The 14,417-nt window shown below is 59.6% G+C and overlaps 1 protein-coding gene across 1 annotated transcript in view; it reads right to left on the bottom strand.

The window, feature by feature from the left end:
* The window catches only part of MACROD1 (mono-ADP ribosylhydrolase 1), a 148,847-nt gene extending 134,649 nt beyond the window's left edge, over positions 1–14,198 (bottom strand). The window contains 5 exon segments of the mRNA XM_049643810.1: positions 1,749–1,865; positions 2,515–2,616; positions 13,715–13,805; positions 13,808–13,888; positions 13,890–14,198. Coding sequence (XP_049499767.1) covers positions 1,749–1,865; positions 2,515–2,616; positions 13,715–13,805; positions 13,808–13,888; positions 13,890–14,018 — 520 coding nt within the window. The 5' untranslated portion in view covers positions 14,019–14,198.
* Positions 14,199–14,417: the final 219 nt, after the last annotated feature.

Below are 14,417 nucleotides of genomic sequence, written 5' to 3'. Positions count from 1 at the left end.
ACCCAGTGCAGCTGAATGCAGCTGGGACCAAAGTGCTCTTCTGAGAGCGAGGGGGGTTCAGAGCCGCTGCCCTCGGGAGTCCGGCCAGGCACAAGGGCATTTCAGAAAAGCCACGAGTCCCATCCACGGCCCTGCATGCAGCCTCCACCCTGTCCCTACTGCATCCCACCAACACCCTCCCTTGGGCTCTGCACCTCCCTCCTGGCCCTCCAACTCCGTTAGAAAGGAGCTGATAAGATGCCCCATTTATCCTTCTGACCACTTTGCAGCTCATCAGGAAAAGTGCCGCCAGGGATCCATTCACACCCTTGCCAACGACGGCCCAGGCACCCAGCAGAGCGGCCCCACCAGCCTGCAGGGCTGAATCCTCAGCCACGGCTCCAAGGCTTGGTCCTTCCACCCCAGACCAGCCCCTCCTGGGTCCAGGTGGCAAGAAGGCCCTTCTCTTCCGGACCACTAGGACATCTGCCGACCCAGCTTGGCTTGTCTTCACCCCATGTCTCCCCAGAGACTCGCAGACCTGCTAAGCGGCCTGAGAGAAACCCAGCAGAAGCACCAGCAGAAACTCGAAGGTGACCGAGCTCCCTCTGCTCTGAGTCAGAACTCCTGCCTTTGTGTGACCGGTCACCTGTGCGCTGAGATGGGCAATGTGGCGGCGGGGGCGGGGGGGGGGGGGGGGGACACCTGTGTGACTGCACAAACAGGCAAAAAGATACACAGAACAATGCCACTGCCAGAAATGCAACCCAGACCACCAGCAGGCGGGGCTGGGACAGGCCGAGTGGCTGCCTCACCCCAGGTTCCGTGAGCCCGGACCAAGAAGAGCAGCAGGGCAGGCCCACCACGTCCCAGGGTCACTGGGCGATGCCACTCCCTGGCCAGCGCTGGGGTTAGACACAATGGCTGCAAGCCCGAGGGCAAGGTGGAGGAGATCTGAGCCGCTGGGGGGGGGGGGGGGGGGCGGTGCTGAGACTGCACTGGTCAGGAGGTGGATGTGGCGGCACAGCAAGGTTTCCCCAGAGGAGGCTCTGCCCGCATCTCCAAACCTTTCTGGAAGGAAGCTCCTCCCCGCGAAGCTTGATAAGCAGGTGAACGAGGGCCGGGATTCACCCCCACTCGTTCTGGCCCCACGAAGTACCATGGACTTGACTGTCCCTTGACGCCCCACTCCTGACCTTGGCCAGACACCCGCAGCCTAGGAGGGCAGCCACCTTCCTCCAGCCCCCAGGAGGGAGAGAAGCAGGAGGCCGGCTAGAGCCACAGCAGGAAGCTGAGCGTAGGGCACAGGGGCCTCTGCCCCCGCTTTCCCCTTGACGAGCTCCCTCGCCTGCTCCAGGTATAAAGGGGGGGGGCACGGCAGGCAGGAGGCAGGGGAAGGAGAGCAGTGGTCGGGCGTCTAGAGCCCTTGAGGTCAGACCGCCCTGTTCTGGCCTCCGCCTTCCTGGCAGGGCAAGCCCGGCGCGATTCCAGCCAAGCTCTCTCCCTTCCCGGCCGCTAATGGGTCTCGGAGCTGCAAGGCAGCTCGGCCAAGGAGCCCCCGACTCGGCAGGTCAAGGTTTCAAGGGAAGGCAGTCGGCACGGCCCACGCGCTGGGCTCCTGTGGCGCCGGCGAGCCACCCGCATCCGGCCACCCGAGCCTCGCTGGAGCCAGGCGGCGCCCACCCGCGCCCGGCACCGCAGACCGGAGCGAAGGTGACGAGGCGGCCACCCGGGTCTCGGGCGCGGGCCAGCCAGAAGCCCCCACTCACCGGCGTTGACGATGGCGTCCACCTCCAGCTTGGTGATGTCGCCTCGGAACAGGGAGATCTTCTCGTTCAGTTGCTTATCCTTCTTGTACTTTGGCTCCTCCACCTTCGCGGTCACCCCTGGACAAGCAGAGGCCAAGGGGTGGGGGTCGGAGAGAGGCCCGCACTACAGAGGGACCCACCGGTGCCTCCGTCGACCCCCACCCCCACCCCCACCCCCTCCGGAGGCAGCCTGAGGCGTGGTGACTGAGGACACTGGTCACGGCCACCCACGATGATTAAGCACCTCTCGTGTGAGGCACACGCTCGGTGTCCTTGAATTTTCGCAAGGTTAAACACAGGTGCACTATTAATGTCACTCATCCCCATTTTACAGACGTGGAAACTGAGGCCTAGGCGGGTGACCGCCTACCGGTTCCCCGGGTGCCCCGGGTTAGCGGTGGCCGGGCGTGCAATTTGCAGGGCCTGGACACTCGCCAGTGTGCCCCACGGCAGGCCACTATCCCTCTGCGTCAAATCCCGGCTCCTGACAACCGTGAGGGCGGGCGGTCCGGGGCTCAGTTTCCCAACAGCACAATGCAGATAAAAACGGAACCTGCCTCAGACTGTGCTCATAATTAAGGGAGGTGATGCACGCACCATGCCCCACACATAGCGAGCGCTTGACGCACGCGGCTGGCCTTCCTGGCGCGGTCGGTACGACGCTCCCCCCACCCGGGCTGAACAGGCCCCCCGCCAAGTAGCCAGGGGTCCCCGGCGCAGGGCCTACCTTTCGCCGTCTCCTTCCATGTCGGGATCTTCTTCAGCCTGACGAAGTCCCTGCAGAAGTAATGTTCCTCTCGCTGCTTGTCGCTCAGGCCCTTCAGAAATGCTACAGGGGTGAGACGGGGCAGGCAGGAAGGAGAGTCAGGGCCGGCAGGCAGGAAGGAAAGCAGTCCCAGGCGTTTCTCCCACCCCCCAGCCCCCGTAGGCTCCCCTCCTCACCGAGACTGTCACCTCGTCCGAGGATGCGAACCAGCCCTACATGTCCACCCTTCCCACAGGCACACGAAGAGGCAGGGTGTTAGAGCCAGGAGGCCCCTAGAACATTCCGCCCTGCCCACTTTGTTCAGGAGGGGAACTGAGGCCCGGGAAGACAGAGGACAGCTCTCAGGTACCACAGACCTGAGTTCGGGATTCAGCTCTGCCACTCTCCAGCTGTGTCCACGGACCTCTGGGTCCCTAATTTCTACATTTAGAGCATGAGGATTAAGATGCCCCTTAAAGGATAATCTCAAGCTTACTCAGGGCATATAAGGAAAGCAGGTTGGTGGCACGGATGAGTTATATCATCAGTTACATCCTCAATAGACCGCTTCATCATCACATGGTTATTTGGAGGGGGCAGGACACAGGGAACAGGACAGACATCCTCAAAGAGCCAAGAACCAAGCAGATCTGGTGGCCGTTCGCGGCATCCCCCCAGAAGGGGCAGAGAGTTCCCCACAGACAGATGCCCGCGTGGGCTTCTCCCAGTGTGAACAAGTAAGCAGCTAGAATTGCCCCCATCTTACAGAGGAGGAAACGGGGATCTCGGAAAGGGTAGGCCATACATAGTCACACATAGCCCCTTCCCCCTGCTCTCTCTCTCTCTCTCTCTCTCTCTCTCTCTCTCTCTCTCTTTCAGCACGGAGCCCCCTTCTGAGGCTTCCCACTAGCACAGCGGTCCAGGCTTCTGGCTCTCGGGCTCCCTCTGCCGGCCTGAGGCCGCCAGGCGCCCAGGCTCTCAGCCCAGCCTTGCCCCCCTAGACCGCATGCTCCCCAAATGGAGCGGCCCTCACTGACCACTTGTTGGTGGTAGGTAACAAACAGCCAAGGCCACACTCAAGGAACTCAAAAAGCATCAGAAAATGTGCAGAGGTGGGGGGGGGGTGGCAATTAGGGGAGGCGGTGGGAGAGGAAGGGTTTGCCTCCTGGAGGCTTCTGCAAAGGGCAGGTGTTCAGCAGAGAGGTGGGGCCTCCAGCCGCGCCCTTCACCTTGCAGAAGTCAGTGCATCCACAGCCTTCGCTCCTCAAGGACGCACCAGGAGCACGGGAAGGGCCCAGCTCACAGCCCAGCTCCGTATTATGGTTGGGATTATTATAAAAGGTTCACAGCACCCCAAATCTGCTTCAGCTGTGGCTTAAGCCAGAACGATACTTTCTGGCAGCCCACTCCCCAAACCTCTTCCACAAACACCGACGATGTGCATTTGGTACAAGGATAAGGCAGACGTGGTCCTGGCCCTAGGGGATTAAATTCGTATTCAAAATGCTTTTACCAGGGGCACCTGGGTGGCCCAGTCGGTTAAGCATCCGACTTCCGGCTTAGGTCATGATCTCACAGTTTGTGAGATCGGGCCCCACCTTGGGCTTTCTGCTGTCAGCTCAGAGCTCACCTGGAATCCTCTGTCCCCCGCGCTCTCTCTCTGCCCCTCCCCCCCCCAAAACAAATAAACATTAAAAATATGCTTTCACCAAACTCGTGCAACTCAACACCAACGAAGCAAACAATCCTATTTTTTAAAAATGGGCAAAAGAGGGGCGCCTGGGTGGCTCAGTCGGTTGAGCATCCGACTTCGGCTCAGGTCATGATCTCGCGGTCCGTGAGTTCGAGCCCCGCGTCGGGCTCTGTGCTGACCGCTCAGAGCCTGGAGCCTGTTTCAGATTCTGTGTCTCCTTCTCTCTCTGACCCTCCCCCGTTCATGCTCTCTCTCTGTCTCAAAAATAAATAAACGTTAAAAAAAATTTTTTTTAAAAATGGGCAAAAGATTTGCATAGACGGTTTTCAAAGGAGACATCCAGAGGGCCGGGAGACACACGAAAAGCTGCTCGAATCACTCGTCATCAGGGAAATGCAAATCGAAACCACAGTGAGATGTCACCTCACACCAGCCACGATGGCTAGAATCAAAAAGACAGGAAACAAGGAATAACAAGGAGTGGCGAGGCTGTGGAGAAAAGGGAACCCTTGTGCACTGTCGGTGGGAATGTAAACTGGGGCTTCCACCGTGGAAAACAGTTCGGCGGTCCCTCGAGAAATTAAAAACAGAAATACCGAGGGCGCCCGGCTGGCTCAGTTGGTAGGGCATGCAACTCTTAGTCTCGGGGTCGTGAGTTTGAGCCCTGCGTCGGGGGTGGAGATAACGAATGAATGAATGAATGATGAATGAATGAATGAATGAATGAATGAAATACCATACGATTCGGTCATTTCACTTCCGGGCATTTACCCAATGAAAGCACTGAGTCAAAAAGATACGTGCGCCCCCTAACGTTCACTAAAGCACTATTTACAGTCGCCCAGACACCGAGGCAACCAAAGTTGGATGGCCAAACGGGTAAGAAAGATGTGGTTGATGTATACAGTGGAACGAAAGAGAACGAAATCTTGCCATCTGCGACAACATGCGTGGAGTTAGAAAATGTTATGCTGAGTGAAATAAGTCAGACAGAACAGGACAAGTACGACATGACTTCACTTAATATGTAGAATCTAAAAACCAAAACAGAAACTGCCTCAGTTGGCACAGGGCCAAGGGGCACGGGGATGGGGGAAATGGGTGACGGGGACTAAGAGGAACGAATCTGCAGTTATAAAGTAAGTAAGTCACGAAGAATGAAAAGTACAAAAAAAAAAAAAAATGCTTGGGGCGCCTGGGTGGCTCAGTTGGTTAAGCGTCCGACTTCGGCTCAGGTCATGATCTCACCGTTCGTGGGTTCGAGCCCCGCGTCGGGCTCTGTGCTGACAGCTCAGAGCCTGGAGCCCGCTTCAGATTCTGTGTCTCCCTCTGTCTCCGCCCCTCTCTGGCTCACATTCTGTCTCTTTCTCTCTCTCTCTCTCTCTCTCAAAAAATAAATAAGCATTAAAAAAATAATAAATAATAAAAAATTTTAAAAAATGCTTTCGCATTTTTTAAATTACAATTTTAGATTACATAAAATTAGATTACAATAAAATTATAGATTACAAACTCTCCCCACCGCCAGCTAAGGGGCCAAGGATATCCGACCGTGGATGGCACCCAGTGTGGACAGTCCCCTCCGTCACTAATGTGTTTCTATGCTCCCAGCCCATCTCCCTGCCTGGAGGGAGGACCCAGAGGGAAGCAGGCTTCTCAAGGGGCTGCTTTCCCCGCTGGACATGTGACCCCGGGCACAATCTGAGTAACAGGTCAAGGGCTCCCACATAAATGCTCCTTTCTTTGTGTGTTGGGGGGAGGGTGTTGGTATTTGGAAAAGAGCTGAAGTGCTTCTCCAAGGCTTGGCTGTCCTCTTCGGGAAAGCAGGGGGCGGCGGGGGGGGGGGGGGGGGGGGGGTTACAAAAATCCCCCCCTCCTGTTCTAAAGAAAAGCAGAACAGGCCTAGTCGGGTACATAGCAAAGCACTCAGCTGCTGGCGGACAGAACCACTGAGCCAAGGACAGACTGTGGAGCAAAGGCCAGGCTCCATCCAGGCTCTGCCGCGGCCTGATAGTCTGAATGCAGAGCAGTTAGTTAATAAATATTTACTGAGCACCCACCATGCACCAAGCCTCGCGGGTGGGAGGCAGGGGGAGCTTTGGGGCCTGACCAAGCAGAGGGGAGGCGGGGACAGATTCCTGGAGGAGGTACCTCTGACTCCTCGGGTCTGCCCCAGAGGCTGCAGAATTGCTAGAGAAAATCCCATGGCGAAACAGAAGGCTCCCTCTAAATTCCTGATCGCCTCCCCTGGAGGCCCAGCTGCTCCCCCTCGCCCTTCTCCCCTTTCCCAAGGACCCTCCCCCCACATCCAGAAGATGCTGCCTCCTCCCGCAGGCTGGGAACTGGGCCACGGCCCCTGCCTGGCCCGCCCTCCCTCAGCCCAGGCTGCCTGCTCACCTCCCAGAGGCTCCTGTGATTCCTTCTCCCCTGGACTGTCCTGTCTCTGCCCTCAGACACCCCCTCGTGGCCTCTCGTGTCTCAAGGTCATAAACCCTCCCTCAACCGTGCACTCTGCACCCTGCAGCCGAGGCCTCCTTTCTGTCTCCCGCCTCCACTGTCTCCACTTCCTCCCTCTCCTGCTCCCCTGAGCCCTCACCAGTCTCACCAAGGCCAAGGTCAGAGACACCACACAGGTCACATGGCCCCATGCAGGGGCCCTCTTGTCCTCCCGTATGCACTCAGCATCCCCCCTTCCCCTCAGGATCCCTCCTCTCCTGGCTCCCACCCCACTCACCCCTAAGGTCTCCTTGTTGCCTCCCCTCCTCCTTAATCTACACCCTCTCCCTGGTGTTCACATCCATCCCGTGCATTCAAAACCCTCCTTCGGCTAATGGTCCTGGGGCTACACCTCCAGCCCCTCATCTCTCCGCCGAGAGTCCTATCCTCCTTCCCCCCAAAAGTGGTTTGTTCTCTCTTTCACTCTTCTCCCTTCTCAATGAACAACCCCCAACTCCGCTAGGACCCCCAAACCAGGGCTCCTTCCTTTCCCCCAGTCCCCTGGTTCCATCAAGCTGCAGGCTGTTAGATCTATCCCCACAATACCCCCCAAAACCAAGCCTTCTGCTCACCCCCGGCAGGGGCCAAGGCGCTCTCATTGCTCCCTAGAACCATCTGGAAGCTGTCTACTGCCCGTGCACTCCCCACGTCCACCCGATTGCCTGTTCCTCACACAGCAGCCCAGGGACCTTGGGAACAGAATTCTCTCCACTTAAAGCTCAGTTCAAACTGCAAGTCCCCACCAAGGCCCACATGACAGCCACGCCTCTCCCCCAACCTCCTCCACGGCCTCCCTCCCCATAACACTCCACTCTCCCTCCTACACCTCTGCAGTCCACGCAGATCAATCTCCCTTCAGTTCCTCCCACAGTCAGACTGTTTCTTGCCTCAGGGCCTTTGTACCTGCTGTGCCCCCTGCCTGACCTTCCTTTACAGGCCCCTCCCAGCTGCCTCCCCCACCCCGAGAGTAGCCCCTCCCCTACTGGCTATGCTTTATTCCTCTCCCGACCTTGGCCACTTGGGGATCTGTGGTGTTTACTTTGGATTCCCACCATCTGGCACAGGGCATGGCATGTGTGAGCGCCGATGGGCATCTGTGGGATGAACCGATGAATGAATGAGCTGAGACCTGAATGTTGAGGGCGGGTTTGCTAAGACAACAGAGTCTTCCAGGTGGAGGAGACAACACAGGCAAACGCCCTGAGGAAGGAGACAGCATTCGGGTGGGGAAATGGAGGGAGATCTAGAACAGCTGGACCAGAGAGCAAAGGCAAGGCCGCGGCCGCCGTCTCGGCTCATCTCCCATCTGAAGAACAGAGACAGTGGAAGGAACATGCCGGTCCAAGCCGCTCCTTGGGTTTGAGTTCACGACCTCCCGACATCACGTTCATGGGCAGGTCACTCGCCCTCTCTGAGCCTCAGTTTTCTCATCTCTGGGATAGGGAGCGGGCAGGCTGGCCGTGAATGAGAAGGGGCTGTCAGGGCGTCTGGAAGCTGCAAAATGCAAGACGCAGAGCAGATACACGGCCCTTCCTGCGAGCGGAGACTCGAAGAGCACAAAGCGAAACAGGACGAAATTGGGGGGGGGGGGGGGGAAGGCTTTTCTTTTCCAACGTGGAGGCGAAGAGGAACTTTGTGAATTATTTGGGTGCCCACATTTGTCATCTTGCACGCTTGAGACCAAAGATATCCCTGCTCAGAGGCTTTGGCACGCCCAAGCGTGGGGTTCTCCCAGCCTGCCGAGACACTGGAGGGACTGGCCAGCCAGGACCGGGGCCAACCCTGCAGGACTCCCGTGTGCTGAGTCCCTCTGGCTGGGCAAGCCAGGACGGGACCCAGGCCAAGGCTCTCGCGACACCGTCCTCCCCGGTATCTGGGGCCCGGTCTGAGGGGCCCACAACCCGCGAAGCCCGCACGGCCCCCTCTAGCAAAATCCAAAAGATGGCTCCACCTCCCAGCCTGTCTCTTCCAGTTCACGGTCCCCAGGCACACACCTAGCATGGGAGACACGACGTCCTCATCTCCAGAGCGAGGCTGTGGCCTGACGGACCCCCGAGGAACCACACACGGCACTGGTCTCTGATTTACGGGGAAGGAGAAGCCAATGGTGACTCCCCCCCGGGCTCCGAGGGACCAAGGGTCATCCTCACTGCCTTGGCTTCCGCTGTCAGAGAAGCCCCACACATTTATAACATTTTCTTCCTCCTTTTGCCAGAAGGACGGATGCAGACTGAAGGCACAAGCGAGTTTTATTTTCCTTATAAAAGATGTATAACACACGTTTTAATTTTCTTTTTTGGAGAGGCGAGAGTATTTCACAGCTCAGTGAGACAGGTGTTGCAAAAAGATGTTTGCAGTAAATTTTGATGGGGAGGCCTGACCCCAGACGGAGCGCTCAGCGGCTCTCGGGCACGAAAGCCGGGCTGGAGGAAGCAGTCTGTGCCAGAGCCATAAAGTGCAGCGGGCGAACGGGAATTCAATGATGTGTTTTAAGAAGTGTCTTTATGGCACTTTGCTAGACGGTGTTCAGAAAGGTGAGGGCCGGCTGGCGCAGAGGGAGATTCCTCTTCTGGAGAAGGCCGGGTGGATGGGGCTGATAACGGCGGGGCTCGGGGAACACAGCGGCAGGGGCATTAATCACCCGGGCCCAATGTCCCCTAAGAGCAGGGCCTCGTCAAAATCACGGGCAACGGGCAGACGGGGCATGAGGCACCTCGGAGCTTTATTGCCCTCCCTAGGCCCCCGCGCCTTCGCCCGTGCTGGGATATGCCAAGGCCACTTCCCCAGAAGACAGGTGGGGGAAGACACCCCCCACCCACCCACCCACCCCCGTTCCCAGACGTGCCTGTGGATTTCCCCAGTTCGGTCATCAAATCAGAGAAACCATCCACTCTGCGTGAAAACCCACGGGGGGTTGAAATTAGTCCTCGTCCCCTTCCCAGTGAAAAGCGGGGTCAGAACAGGCGAGCGCTAGCTTGCGGAGAGGAAACGAGGCTCAGGATACACAGGTCAGGGCTCCAACACTTGAGACCATGAGGGAGACAAGTTTACACAGGCCCAGTGTTGCCGTGGCCAAAACAGAGCAGAGAGGGGAGATGGGCCTGAGGGGTGGCAAGAAAGGGGGCCGCTGGGGACCCTTGGGACACCGTGGGGGCCACCATATTCAAAATGGTTTCTGATGCGAGCCCAGCACGACCCACGGAATCAGGTGCTGCTGGCCCCGTTTGGCAGATGGGGAAACCGAGGCACGGGGAGCGTGGAGGCAGGGGTGATGGGGCTTGCCCATGTCTGGTGACACCAATGCCCACCCTCTTTTTAGCAGTTCGCTCTGCCCCCACTGCAGGTCAGAAGGAGGATCTGTGGCCCTTCTCCCGAAGGCTGCACCCCACCCTGTGGGGACACAGCCCCTATTTGCCCCCAGTGCTCAACCTTAAGTCCCCTCGTGCCCAACTCCCTTCACAGTACAACAATCTTCTGATAAAAAGGCACTGTCTGGGGGGATGATGAGGCCCCCTCCCATCACTGAGGGAATTAAATTAGGGAAATTATCCTCTGGCCAGTGAAATCAGATACAACGGAGAGCTCCCCCCAAAGACCGTCTCCTAGCCAGGGAGATCCAGCCTGGTGGTTTTTACTTACCCCGAGGGAGAATGGGTCTACAGAAGTGGCCAGTCAGCTTAAGAGGGAGGAAGAGAATACCTAGAGGGAGGCAGAATTCGGCCATGTGTCCAGGGGACTCATGGGGCCAGGAGCTGAGACATCCCCCACCCAGGGCCCGGGGCAGGCGCTCGGCACTACAAAGAGACTGAAACGCTGAGCGAGTGACCGACCACCCAAGGAAGGGGCTCCTCGGTGGGCAGGCCCACCCCTTGCAGGGAAGCCCTGCCCAGCCTGCCCAGGACGGTGGGAGCGGCTTCCGCAGTCGTTCACCCAGCTCCGCAGCTAAGAGCACAGGCTCTCAGTGAGTGAACTCAGACTATGCTTTGGCTTCCACGTGGCTGTTCCACGGGGAGAGGAGGCCCCGCCCAGGCACACGCGAGTTTCCAGACCCAGTGTGATCATATCTCCCTCCGAGAGCGCCGCGTCAACCTTCTGACGCTCCATCAGGCTCCCGTGAGCTTGGTTACTGTGTGCCAGTCTTCGAGAGAGGATCGTCTCAGGCACAGACGGGCCTTTGGGGGCCTATGTCCGTATATCCCCGAGAGAAAGGAGAGCATGTGTCCATCAAAGACACGTACGGGAATGATCAGAGCAGCGTTAGTCCCAACAGCCCCAAACTGGAAAACGAAACGCCCACCCACAGAACGGGCACCCGAAGTGGGGTAGGTCCATGCCATGGCATACTACACAGCAATAAAGAAAAAAGAGCAGAATGAAGGAAAGGTGTGGGGGCCTCCCCAGGAGGACCAAGGCTTGGACCCCAATCAGAGGCAGAGTCCAGCTAAAGCGGCTCCCTGGGGGGGGGGGGGGGGGTGGTTTTAAAAAGATACCTCGGATTCTTTGAGCCTCCTCCCTTCCAAAGGTAGAGACTAATTTCCCTCCCCTTGAATCTGGGCCAGACTCCATGACTCCATTCTAAGCCCCAGAATAAAACAGACGGGTCGGCGTGGGACTTTGCAAACTAGGTCACAGAAAGGCACCGTGGCTTCTGGCTTGGTCGCCTCACGCTCCCTGTCTTGGGTTACGTGCTCCGGGGGAAGCCAGCTGCCATGTCGTGAGGACACCCAAACAGCCTCGTGGAGAGACCCCCCTCTCCCCCCCGCCCGGCCCGCGGTGAACTCAGGCCTTCAGCCGACGGCCACTTTATGTGAGTGAGCCACCTCACTCACTTGGCCGTAACCAAGTCCCAGCGGGCCTCCTGGAAACCCTCACACAGAACCACCCCGCCAAGCGACCCCTAGGTTCCTGACCCTCAGACACTTGAGATAATAACCGTCGTTTGCCGTTTTAAGCGCCTGAATTTGGGGATAACCTGTGCCTCAAAAATATTTCACTAAAACACACAGATCACCCCGACAAGCCTGCTGGGGGTCTTTGCACCCGGGGCCGCGGCTCCTGGGGCAAGGCTGCCCCCCTCACACTGCCCCCTGACTGGACACGGGAGCTCAGGCAGCGCCATCTGCCATGGTTTCTTCCCAGCAGTGACCTCTGTCTGGCACCGCCCCATTGGCTTGACGGCATTTTCAACTGTTTCCTGCCCCTAGGGAAGAAGCTTCGTGAGGGCAGGGACCTCGCCTATGTCACTCATGACTGAATCCCAGCAGCAGAACAGTGCTGGCCGCATAGAAGGCGCTCAGTAAAAATGGATGAATGAGGGGTGCCTGGCTGGCTCAGTCAGAAGAGCATGAGACTCTTGACCTCGGGGTCGTGAGTTCAAGCCCCACGTCGGGTACACGGAGTACTTAAAAATAACTAACTATACTTAAAAAAAAAAAAAAAAAAAAAGGATGAATGAATGGAAATCCCAGCTCCAAGCAGAGACACCACAGTAGTCTGGGAATCCCTGGCCTGTCAGCTTCACAAGGTCTGGAAGTTTTCAAGGGGCACCGGGGAACGGGAGGGGGCGGGGAGCTGGATCCTAGAAATAGTGGCAGATCCAGGAGCAGGTGGCTGGGCCCCTTGCCTCCCTCGCTTTCTTTCCCACCAAGCTGGCTTGCTGCTCTCTGACAGGGAAGGGGAAGCAGGCTCCCCCGTGGGGACAGTCCCTGTGCCAGGAGTCTCTGCCAGTTCCCCCAACCCCCCGCCCTAACCAGCGTTCTAGGGCCAGGGCTGAGGGCACGACGGACACTGTGTGCGTAGAGCAAAGTCAAGAGTTCTGCCCGAGCTTTAAGATCCCGGTGAAGGAACACTATTCGCGACAGGGGGAAGTCATCTTGAACTCTACCTTAATTCTGAGAGGCGCCTTCCCTTTACCTCCACCCCCCACCCCAGGCCAGCCCCAGGCCTGCCTCGCCAGACCCGGTGGCCGCACCCACTCCACCACAGGGGCCCAGCCAATGAGCCACCTCCCCTGTGCTTTTGAAAGGGGATCCAGCCAGGAATGGTTACAGGAGCTCTCCCAGCAGGCTGTGAAGGGCAGGGGCAGCTGGGCGGCCTATTTGGGGCTCTGCAGGCCGGGTTCCCTCCCTTCGCTGTTCTGTGCGGGGGCCCAGAGTCCAGCCCTGGGACTCATGCCCGACCAGGATTCACGACCCATCCCGGAGCGGTAGGAAATGGCTTGATTCCTGGGGGTGCGGGGCGGGGGGCGGGGGGGGGGGGTCACTGTTCTCACAGACATAATGCCCCATCCCTGTCCTGCCTCTCCCCAACCCCTCAGCCCTCTGTCCCCCAGGAATGGGGCAGAAACTGTTCACAAGTGGCCAGAGGCCAGGGATGAGGGCAAAAGGGCACTACATCATGTGCCCAGAGAGACAGGCCTGCAGGGTAGGGGCGGGGTGGAGGTTGGACTGGCCTGCCCAGGGAGGCCACTCTGTGGGGGCCATCTGATCCCACCAGGTGGGACCCCAGACCCGGAGCTGTCCCCCTCGGCCCACTTCCTGCCACTCTGCCTAAAATGCCACCACTTGAGAAACCATGCTACACAAAGCATGGGGAATTCAGGAGCCCAGCGTCAGCTCTGCCACCAACTCCCAGTGACCTTGGGCTTAGCAGCTCAGTTTCCCTCCTGCACAACGGAGTCAGGCGGTAGGTCCTGGATGATCTCTGGGGGTGTCCTGGGACCCATGCGGGCGGGGTAAGGCCGTCCTCCTCACACTACCCCCGACAGGGGGCCCGGACCTCCTACGGAGTGAAGTGGTTTGCAGGGTGGGGGCCGGGCGCACGGGGGAGGGGGGGGCGTGGCTGTGAGTGGAGGGGTCCATACTGGGGCATACGAGGCCTTAACTTCCCCGGGCCTCCCGGGTGGAAGAGGCGGCGGGCGGGGTGCTGTCCAGCCGGGGAAGGCCCACGTGGGGCCGCCCTCGCCCCTCGCGCCCCCCTCCTGCTGACACTTACATTTTGCCTCCTTCCAGTCGGTGGAGGTGCTCAGGTCCACCTTCGCCGCCATGGCCAGGGGGGCCCAGGTGCGCACCCCGGCTCTCCTCTCCGCCCCACCGCCGCCGCCCCCCAAGCCCCAACTCCCGCTGGGGTCCGCGCGCCGGGGCCGCAGGCGCCCAGGGACGCCGGGGGGACCGCACGCGCTGCTGCGGGTCCGCGTGGCACCCGCCGAGGGGCCGGGCCAGGGGCGCGGGACGCAGAGCAGCTGCCCCGCCGCGCGCAGCTGTGCCAGGCGGCCGGACACTTGGCTCCGCAGAGACATGAGCGGGCGGCGCGGGGCGGCTCCCCGCCCACTTGGACTCTATTTACGGTGCTGGGAGAGTCTCTCCCTGAGCCGCTCGGGACCCGGTGGTGTGTGCACGCCCGCGGCGACCGGCTCCGAGCCGGCGGGCCGCGCGGCCAGAAACCCCGAGCGCGCCGCTGGGCACCCTGGAACTTGTAGTCCCGGCCGCCCGACGGGCCCCCGCACTCGTATACACACGTGCGCGCCCCGCCCGGACCCCGCGGGCTCCAGGCGCCCGGGATCGCGCCGCGCGGGAGGCTCCTGCTTCTCAGGGGGTCGCGCGGTGGCCTGGCGCCCCCTCGGGGCTCGCCGCCAACTTCCCGGCCTGTGGGGCCGCCCGCCACCCCCAGCGCGGCCCGGGCCCGCCTCTGCCCTCGG

This window comes from Panthera uncia, chromosome D1 (assembly GCF_023721935.1).
Source record: "Panthera uncia isolate 11264 chromosome D1, Puncia_PCG_1.0, whole genome shotgun sequence".
In the NCBI taxonomy this organism is placed as follows: domain Eukaryota; kingdom Metazoa; phylum Chordata; class Mammalia; order Carnivora; family Felidae; genus Panthera; species Panthera uncia.
The sequence above is the reverse complement of the archived record's forward strand: the minus strand, read 5'-3'. Positions and strand labels throughout refer to the sequence as shown.